A 10,717-nucleotide genomic window follows, 5' to 3' on the forward strand; every position below is an offset into this window, starting at 1 on the left:
TTGGGGATCGGAGTCCAAGCCCCTACCCTCTCCATCTCCCTACATTTCTAGTGTTAGTGCTGCTCTCATGGGATTCATGTGAGATCAGAAAACCTAGCGCCTGTGAAACACTGTTATAGGTCTGAGCACACCCACCAGCCATGCCACATGTTAAACAGTCATCACCAGAGTGTCTGAAACCAAATGTGTCTGAATCAGTTAACCTTTGAAAGAGAAATAACCTGGGCAACTTCACTGGCTGTGGCTCTCCTGTGTCCAGTGCCCCCAAAGAAAGCATCATAAGGACCATCTCAGCACAAGAATTAAAAATGTGGAGTTGGCCAATATTACAACCAACACTGTATTGGAAGGTTCAGCTGTTATGCTGCCTCTTACCTCTGACTCTCAGTTAGATTGGACCAAATAAAAGTACACATAGGCCCAAGTAGATTTTTGATCACGTTTATTATGAAAAGCAGTACAAAAGTAAGTCAGTAAGGAGGTGATCTTCTAGATATGTACAATAAAGGGCTTCCAAGAAATCATATGGTAAAAGAGTTCAAGGACACAGCTGGAAGCTGCATGTAGACTGTACACAGAGGCATGGGTACTGCGTGGCTGAGGAGTGGGTGGGCATTAAAGAGAGAGAAGTGATGAAGTCCCTGGAGATGGCCCCCTGTCCCCACCCCTGAGTCATAACAGAATTTGTTCTTGCTGCAGAGTGAAAGTTTGTGTTTGCTCAGGGGTTTATAAACCCATTCTGCATTGTGACCCTACAAAGAAAGACACACGTGAAAGGAAATAACCCAATAATAGAAACAAAGCCTGACTAGATCCTCAGCAGACACTTAGAGGGACAAAAGACAATGGGAAAAAGTGGACCCTGGTGGCACCATGTGTTAGGAACTCTTCCCATTGCCATCAAGCACTGGTCTCCCAAGTAAACAGATGGTGATGATGATGGAGTACATCAGGCTCTTCAGGAGGAGGAGGAGGTAGGTGTAGTAGGCAGAGGTGTTCATGAGCTGCAGCTGCAGGGTGTCTAAAAGAAGTATTTTATTAATTTTACAGTTTTTAGAAAGGCCAAGACGTATTCTTTGGAGAGGGGTGACTGTATACATTTCTGATAACTTAGGTTGAAGTGACACTCTCACATCAGCACCACTGGGTAATAAATACCTACATCACCATCACCACCACAGAGACAACTCAGAATGGAGTTTGCAGGTCTAGTCAGTCAAAAATCTATGAAATTCCCCTAGCACATTCCAAAGTATTAAAAATTATATTGTCTTTATAATGAGTGAATCCAATGGGAATAAATGCATTGGTGATAAGTGACTTTTTTCACATTCATCCCCATCATGTCTTAAGAAGGAATAAGTGGCAATATCCATTAAGTACAAACTAAATGTCACTTATTTGAGAACTTTGCATGCAAAACTTAAATCTTATTTAATTTTTCATTAACTTCTGAGATAATTACTTTCATTCCCAATTTACAAATAAAGTAAGTAGAGAGAGAGGAGCCATTTGCCTGATTTCATACAACTAGTAAGTACTAGAATCCAGATTTCAATCCCAGCAACACAGCATTGAAGAACACTTTCTCAGTTGCTCTATAATTCTGCATCTCCACATGCAAGAAACAAAATAATTAAGCAAAAATATAAAGTTAGATGCTGCTGCTGCTGAAGATGATAATGATGTTACAGGTAATGGTCAGAGTCCAGAAGTCCCTAATATTGGCCTTGGAGGGTGTATCAGCAGGGCTATAACCAATGCTCCTCATCATTTCCTTTGTTCATTATGTGGGGAGAAAGAGCCAGGAGCTAGTACTTATGATGTAGCAGCTAAAAGGGATGCCTAAGCTAGATATGATACGTATGCCATGTTATATCTTCTATAACTCAGGTAGGTGTTATTTGTGTCTATTTGGTATGTTCAGAAAATGCAAACAGTTTACCCTTACTTATTCACTGGATAATTAAAAGGTTAGAATCTAAGTCCAGTCTATGACACTTGAAGCCCTGCACTCGCAAACTCTCCCTATGTGCGCACCTGTCTCGGCCTTGGCCTTGGGATATAGAGGAAGAATAAAAACTAAGGTATAGACATGATTCATCTTGATTCAGATGGTCTGGGTTTCAGCCTCAGCTATTTCTCTATGGCATGGTGAAAATTTCATTTTAGCTCATTTCCTCATGTGTATAACAGGAATGAAATCTTTCAAAGTATTAAGAGAATTAAAGAAAACACACTCCCAGTGCAGCACAATGCCTTCTGTACAAGAACCTTTTAGTGTCAGTTCAGGTAATTAACTACCAGCAAAAACAAAGCTTAAAAATATAGAAGCAACATGAAAACATGTTTTTCTCAGTCAATAGAAACACTGGGCACAAAAGTGAATGAAATCCATTGTTGAAAGAACTCAGGGCACATCACTGCACCCCTAATTCATGGTCCTCTCACACCCAAACCAGAGTTTACTGTGTGAAGATGATCTGAGAATTGATGGATTGACATAAATATCACTCAGTCTATTTTGCAAGACCCAACCATTCTGGGGTTTCTCCCTGAAGCCAGGGGAATTTGAAGTCTAAGTTGATCAGGAAGGAAAAATGCTACAGCATATAACATAAAGGCAAACACAGACAAAAACTTAACGATTTTCATCATCCAGGAAAGCTTCTGTAGAGTTAATAGCAGTGAGTTCTAAAAGAAATGAGGACAAATATTATTCAGTAGTTCATATCTATTGTTTACCTTTGTTTTGTTGTGGATAGATGATAGATAGATAGATAGATAGATAGATAGATAGATAGATAGATAGATAATAGAATTTGTTGGCAGAGAGGAAGAGCCAATACAAATATGATTATCCCAATTCCAGAAATTTTTTGTTTGATTTTACATAATTTAGTAGATCAATTCACATATTGTATTTCTGCACATAAAGATGTTGCAGTTTGTGATTGATGCATTTTCCCTTTGTTTCCTCACAACTGTAATGCCTAGCATTATCTTGTTTTCCTTCTGTGCTCATATCTCATAGCACAGTGCCTGCTCCACAGTATTTTTTTCTATAAATACTATTGAATAGAAAAATAACCAGAAACGGTGGCTGCGGTCCAGTCCTCCGCACCCACTGCTCACATGAAGGGTTGCTACCAAAATGAATTTGTCTAACCCTAGAAGCCACAGTAGCACCTTTCCTGTTGGAAGGAGTCTGGTTTAGGTAAATTTCCTATCTAAGGTAAGAAGCAGCCCTGTCTTTTAAATCATGCATGCCCCAGTATCCTCAACTTCTGCACATGATTTCCTGGACTGATGGTGTTGGAGGACCTGACAACAATACTAATGAAAGCCAATACCCATTGATTGAGTGTTATTGTGCCAGGGACTATGTGGAAATTCATAGGCATTATCTCATCTCACCTCCCCATAACATTCATATGAGCTGAATTTGGAGGATTCTATGTTACCCAGAAGTAAATAAGATTTAGAGAATCTATGTCCCTTGCTGAATAGCATACCAGTGATGATTGTCAGAGCCAGCACTGAAAGGATGATTGTGAGGGTGTTGATGAGCTAGAGCCTGTGGAAAGCACTTTGTAAAACAATCCATATAAGAAATAGTGAAAGGGAATAAAGGGGAAAGGAGAAAAAATGAATGGGAAATATCAGTGAGGGTGACAGCACATGAGAGACTTCTAACTCTGGGAAATGAACAAGGGGTAGTGGAAAGGGAGGTGGGTGGGGGGGTTGGGTGACTTAGTGACGGGCACTGAGGGGAGCACTTGATGGGATGAGCATTGGGTGTTATGCTATATGTTGGCAAATTGAACCCCAATAAATAAATAAATAAATAAATAAATAAATAAATAAATAATCCATAGAAATCAAACATAATTCCACCGTTGTGACCTCTCAGATATCATCTCTGCCATATAATTGAATTAGTCTTAGCAAATGACCATTTTATCAAATAATCTCAGCCTTTCTTTTAAACTTTTTAAAGTATTGTATATTTATTTGAGAGAGAGTGAGCATCAGCAATGGAAATGGGCAGAGGGAGAGCTAGAAACTGATTTGTAGCTGAGTAGGGAGCCCAACACATGGCTCAATCCCAGGACTTTGGAAACATGATCTGGGCCAAAGGCAGGCACTTAACTGACTAAGCTACTGATGCACCCCTAAAAGCTCAGCATTTCAATGCACTTGTTTGCAGGGATAGGTTGAAGGCCACATCCACACTGATAGCTGTCTGAATACATAAACTTGAGGTTAGGGTTGTATTTATCTACAGAGTAAAAAAAAAAATCAGAAACAAAAACAAAACAAAAAACCACCTAACACACATACAAATGCAAAAATCCTTAATGATGATTGATCATGGATGCAGGAAGAGAGAGCTGTAAGGTTTTTTGGTTTATCCTTTTTCACCTCCTGTTATGTTGTCCGTACAGACATGATACTGGTGTGCAATTTTATCCACTCCACACAATCTTATGTTGGTGTGCTCTTGAAAAATGGGTATGAGGTATAGTCTTTTGGGTAAATCCCAAGAAAGATAATGTTAATATAATTATGTTAAATGTTAAAATATCCTAAAAAGCTCACATTAAATTGCCCTAAGCATATCTTTCTTTTCCATACAGTGATTTTATTCATGATATTTGTACCTGAAACTGATATAACACTGTAGGTTAACTAACTAAAAGCAAAATAGAAACTTCAAAATGGTACATAAAAATCTCTTTTCACCATGCATTGATTGATAAAAAGACAACAAAGTAACAATTTTCATAATTCAACTTGTATGTGTGTCCATGGTGCCCTTTTTCTGTCAAAGTTGGTCAAAGAGTTTGAGAAGATCAGTTTATCTCTGTTCAGAATCACTCACGGTTCTGTGCATTCATATATATATATATATATATATATATATATATATATATATATATATATATAAGCTTATATATATATAAGCTTTTATACAAAAAATTAAAACTTCCATGGACCAGCACTAGGTATCTGCTGTAGAATTCCAATAACAGAAGTGCCCTGTTTATTGCTGTGAGAAGACCTTGGAAGACCATTCCTTTCAGAACTAACTGTGAAGTGAGGCACATCATTAACAAGAACACCTCCCTTATCACAATCATCGCCATGGAACTTACTATACTTTTTACTTTTCTTGTCACACTGGAAAAATCAAAACCTAACATGATACTTCAACCCAATGGTTTCATTACATTTATGCCTTGCTCATTTGTCCCTCTCTGTTAGCTGTAGAAATAAACATTAAGGCTTTCTGTATAATTTGATTTTAGCTAGTTTTAGGAAAGAAAATAAATAAATACAATAAATATAGGAATAAATTCATCCATGTCATGTTTTCAACAGCATGTATTTTCACTGATTAATTTCATTTGCTTTGCATCACATTTCTGGGGAAAGTAAAAGTAAATATTTAATCCTAATCTGATCATTGGACAAACTGAGAATCTATGAAATAAGAAAAATTCAACTGAGTATATTTTGGCTGTATTTTCAACCTGTTCATGAATCGGGCATCATCCCATCTAGCAAGTAGGAGGCAACTCCTAAGAGCTACAGGACAGAGGTATTTCAAGATAGAGAGGGAGAGAAAAAGAAATTATTAGCAAAAAATCCATTGTTTGAGGCAGGGTCAGTCTCATAAGGGGAGTAGAAGGGGCCAATCAGTAAACATCCTAGTGCTGACCAGAAAATTCCCATGTCCACTGGCTAAAGGTTCCAGTTCTGGCTGTTGAAACTGCAGTTGGGTAGCTATGAAGAGTTGGTTTACTGACTTGTGGCCTTAAGCTAAATGAGTATATTGTGAGCCTGTGGTTTCCTTTACAACAACCCTGCCTTTTGATCACATTCTCAGCTTAACCAAGAGAAGGGATCAAAATTGAAGGCATTCAGAATAATATCCAGTGCTCATCCCATCAAGTGTCCCCCTCAGTGCCCGTCACCCAGTCACCCCCACCCTGTTCATGTTCTGTCTGTATGTTGGCAAATTGAACACCAATAAAAAATAAATTTATTATTAAAAAAATTGAAGGCATTAACACTACTGTCAGAAACTGCTCTGAAAGGGGAGACAGAACATAAAGACTCCTAACTCTGGGAAACGAACTAGGGCTGGTGGAAGGGGAGGAGGGCGGGGGTGGGGGTGAATGGGTGATGGGCACTGAGGGAGGCACTTGAAAGGATGAGCACTGAGTGTTATTCTGTATGTTGGCAAATTGAACACCAATAAAAATAAATTTATTATTAAAAAAAAACTGCTCTGAAGTTTTCAACAGTTCCTGTTGTTCCTCTGGGTGGTATACACAGGTCTTGACCTTTTGCATAAGCCTTGTGATACTCAAGGATTATCAGTTTAACATTATAGTTTTTAGAGCTGGTCATACTTTTCATTCTTTTGTAATACCCCAGTCTAAAAAAATCATTTGCTTAGAAGTTACTGACTTAGAACTTGTATGTAAAACTTTTTTTTTAAATAATCTTTTTTTTAAATTTTTATTTATTTATGATAGTCACAGAGAGAGAGAGAGAGAGAGAGAGAGAGAGAGAGAGAGGCAGAGACACAGGCAGAGGGAGAAGCAGCCTCCATGCACCGGGAGCCCGACGTGGGATTAGATCCCGGGTCTCCAGGATCGCGCCCTGGGCCAAAGGCAGGCGCCAAACCGCTGCGCCACCCAGGGATCCCCTAAAACTTTTGAGAGAACAAAATGCACCAGGAAGATTTTTATGATGCCTATAAACAGGATAATTCCCCAAGTTGAGTGATGGGCACTGAGGGGGGCACTTGATGGGATGAGCACTGAGTGTTATATGTTGGCAAATCGAACTCCAATTGAAAAATATACATACATATAAAAAAATTCCCCATTTTGTAGGTACATTTTGATGCCATTGCCCCCAATAATCAAAGCAGTTAAAATTACATAAGTAAGAAAGACTGCTGAAGGAATCTTTCATTTAAGCCACATGGATTCCTGCCAAAGGTGTTAATCCTGGTGGCTTCTTGGTAGTCCCTATTTCTTGGGATGTAAATTTAGAAGAATCAACCAATGAGATGTCTTATTTACCTTGAGAAAATTTTACACCAGTGTTAGATTTTCTGCTAGCCTGAAATAAAATTAGCCTGCTTGCTCTAAATTCCAGAGGTTACACCTATGACAATGACATGGGAGATACAGGCCATTTCCAGAGTAAGGAAAGAAAAGAAGGAGAAAGAATTTCATATTTAATTAAAGTATGAAGTCCTGAAAGCCTGTTGAGGTGAAAGCAGTCTATTTGGGTGTCTGCTATTTGTACTTCACTCAGTTGTTTCAGAATCTCCTGTGTCTGGGTAGGACCTGGTGTCAGGTGGAGACATTTGTAGATGTGTGATGTGTACAAGGTTCAACCTTTAGTTTTACAGCAGGACCACTTGGTAACATCCCTCTTCTACTGGGATAGTTGAGGGTTATCTTCCTCTGATGTTTGGCTAAAACCCCTAATCAGCAGGCAGTAAACTGTGACCTGTAGGATCCTTTTAACTGTAATCTAAGAACATTTCCATAACCTGTTGATGACAGTCTTGAGCTACAGATATTGGAGACTTATACCAGCTGGTCAGACTAGCAGGCAGCACAAAGGATCAACAGAAGGTTGTACACTGAGACAATTCCAAGAGATTGTCAAGATTTTCCTAAAGGCCCCTTTGATTTGCCCAGTGAAGGAGGAGCCTTGGTCACTGGAGGTCACAGAAAGTGGGCCTCAAGGGGGAATCCCATTTTTGTGACAAGGGCACAGTGACAATGCACACTAAGTGGCGGTGGAATGAATTCCAGCTACAGGTGTCCAAAGGGTCCAGAATGATGAGCCATATAGTCTCTGGAGGCAAAAATATTTTTTACAGAATTATGGACTTGACACACTAAACATTGATGGTAAACTGTTTTTGTACTATTATAGAAGTTTTCGCACTGATTTCCCCTTATATTTTGAGTCATTTAAAATATCCAAAGGAGGGCAAAGGAATGATTAAAAAAAAAAAAAACTAAGAGACATTAGTTTTGTCACGGAGTCTGGAAAAACCAAAGTGGCTGCGCTGGTTTTCCCTCAGACTTGACTCTTTGTTTAAAACACTGCCATGTTTACCCGCCTTCATTTCTCTGATTCAGAAGCAGAATGGTGCCATGTTACAAGGTCATCAGGATAACCAACTACTAACAATGGGGGGGAGTTTTCTTGTAGAACCAGAATGGATATTATCTGCACGTACCACAATTTTACAAATACAATATCTAGAAAACTTGGTGTGAAGTATTTTTTGACAATGCATTCCACATAATCTGACATACCAAATAAGCCAAACAGTTTAACCAATCCAGTGAAATGCTCTAAGTCGAAGAGACTTAAGCAGACCAAAACTCCAAAGAGAATAAAGAAACATAAAAAGTCCAAAAAACCATTTATCCTTTTGGTGGGGAGAAAATCAAACTCCAATGCTGTACCAGCTTACTTTGGTTTAAAAATTCTTCATTCCAATCTTACTCAGTTCTGACCACACATGGCATTCCTCCCCAAACATCTCCTTTGTACAGACCTCTGCAATTTTCTCCTTTACACGCAGATTCTGTCCTGAGTTTACTGTCTTCAGACGACCCACCTCCCTTTAGGACAAAAATCCCCTTACCTCTCCCCCCAAAAAATATATTTCCATTCCTCATACATTTTCTTTTGAAAAAATACACATCTTAGTTTCTTTGCTTTCCAGGTTGTTTCTCTTATTATTTTAGTAGTCTGCATTACATATACTAGGATTCTTAACCACTAGAAACTTTCATATTTAAAGAAAGCTAGTCAATAAGCAGTTGTAAACAGTTTGTTAATTAGCATTCTTTAGATTGGAAAATTTATTAATATATTTCATAATTTCTAGAAATGTGTGCTTCTTCATAAAACAATCTTTCAGTAAAGCACCAAGCTTGACTATGAGTAGGTGCGAACTTATCTTCTGTTTCTATGCAACAAGGAAACAAAAGAAGATAAACCTGTGTTTAGTCACTAATATATTAGTATTTTATCTTGCTTGGAAATGATCTCGATATTGAATGAATATAATGAATGTATCTTAACACGGAAAACACAATTTTTTTAAGTTCCTCAAAAAATTTGGGAGATTATTTAAAACTTTAGCTAAAATTGTGTATTTTTTATATCTCGTTATCTGAGATTATCCACAAAAACATCATAGACAAGGGGTGAGAAGGGTGAAATAGGTGATGGAGATTAAAGGGTGCACTTGTCCTGATGGGCTCAGGTGATGTATCAAAGTGTTGAATCACCATATCGTACACATGAAACTAATATAATGTGCTGTGTTAATTAATTGGAATTAAATAAAAAGCGTAAAAATATCTTATTATCTTATGAAACATCAAAGTCCATCATTCTCCCAAGTTTTTTCCTGTAACATTTTGTAATGGAGATCACATCTACTTACTTGATCTTTAGTAAACCAGGCACATGAAATTTCTGATTTAGGTGCTGAGAAGGCAATACCAACATACCTATTATGCTTAAACCCACCAGAGAATATGTGTCCAGATCATGTAAAGTTGAAACACATTCAACTTAGTTTCTATCTTCCTGAGAGCTGTAGAATGCCTGATCCTTATAAGTGCTTATATTCAAACCAAGGAGCTCTTTACAAATTATTTTTGGCAAAACATCCAGGGAGAAAAATATCTCACATCGACAATATATATTTATGGACACACAGACTGGTGCAAGGACTGAGGACCACTAATATTTATGCAAACAATTTTAAGATTTGTATTTGTCTCAGGATTATCAAGGAGAATAGACTAGAGTGTAGGCACAAAGGCACAAGAGCCTTTAGCAGTTTATATTTTAAAAAGGGCAAAAAAAAAAAAGGCCTGGTTTGTTTATTTCCTTCAGTATCAAGCTTTTGTGCGCTGGGTTTATGTTTTAAAGACATGATAAGATGTGTGACTTTAATGACAGACAGAAAATGCATGTTCCTCCAAGAAGCACTTTGCTTTCCTAAAGCCAGCCATTTATAAGCCCTTTTCCATAAATAGGAAAAGTTGGGAGATAGATAAAACAACGGGAGAACTTTGAGTTGCCTCAAGAGCTGCCTTTCTACTTCTGGTAAGATTGGTCAAGCCAGTTGCTCTCAAATTCTCAGACTTGTATTTACATGGAATGACATCATGGATTGATCCATCTAACCAAGTGCATGAGCTTCAATTTGTTTCCTTCTCTCTGGGGGCATAGTTTTAGTTTTAAGAATTTCTGACATATAGAGTAACCCCTTGTGTATTACCCAGGTCCCCAAGAGGGTGCAAAGGATACTACCCTCCAAATACTCAGAGTCTCTCACAGTGAGAGCCAAAGGAAGGAGCCAACAATCCGCCAAGTCGCAGGCAGGCAGAAAGTTAAGAGCAATTAGGCAGGATGACACAGGCAGGAAGGCAGGAATAACATCTGGGAGAGAAAAGATCACTAGCAATGGGTCTAGATTTAGAAAGGATGGGATAATGAGAAATTTTACTATCCCTGTGGACAAGGACTTTAGATAGAGATTCCACTAATAATGTTGTTAAGATTTCCACTCTTCCCTCTCCTATACCAGCTTTTCTAGGATCCTTTGCACAGAACCCAGTATTTACCAGAATTCCACGTGGCT

The 10,717-nt window shown here is 38.3% G+C and overlaps 1 gene segment (V, D, J or C); it reads right to left on the reverse strand.

Moving 5' to 3' along the window:
* Window positions 1-543: 543 nt before the first annotated feature.
* LOC144292076 (T-cell receptor gamma chain C region C10.5-like) overlaps window positions 544-10,717 on the reverse strand; it is a 32,076-nt gene continuing 21,902 nt past the window's right edge. The window contains 2 exon segments of the C gene segment in view: window positions 544-1,021; window positions 2,647-2,694. Of these exon segments, the coding sequence occupies window positions 879-1,021; window positions 2,647-2,694 (191 nt within the window).

The sequence above is a fragment of the Canis aureus genome, chromosome 21, assembly GCF_053574225.1.
Source record: "Canis aureus isolate CA01 chromosome 21, VMU_Caureus_v.1.0, whole genome shotgun sequence".
Lineage (NCBI taxonomy): Eukaryota > Metazoa > Chordata > Mammalia > Carnivora > Canidae > Canis > Canis aureus.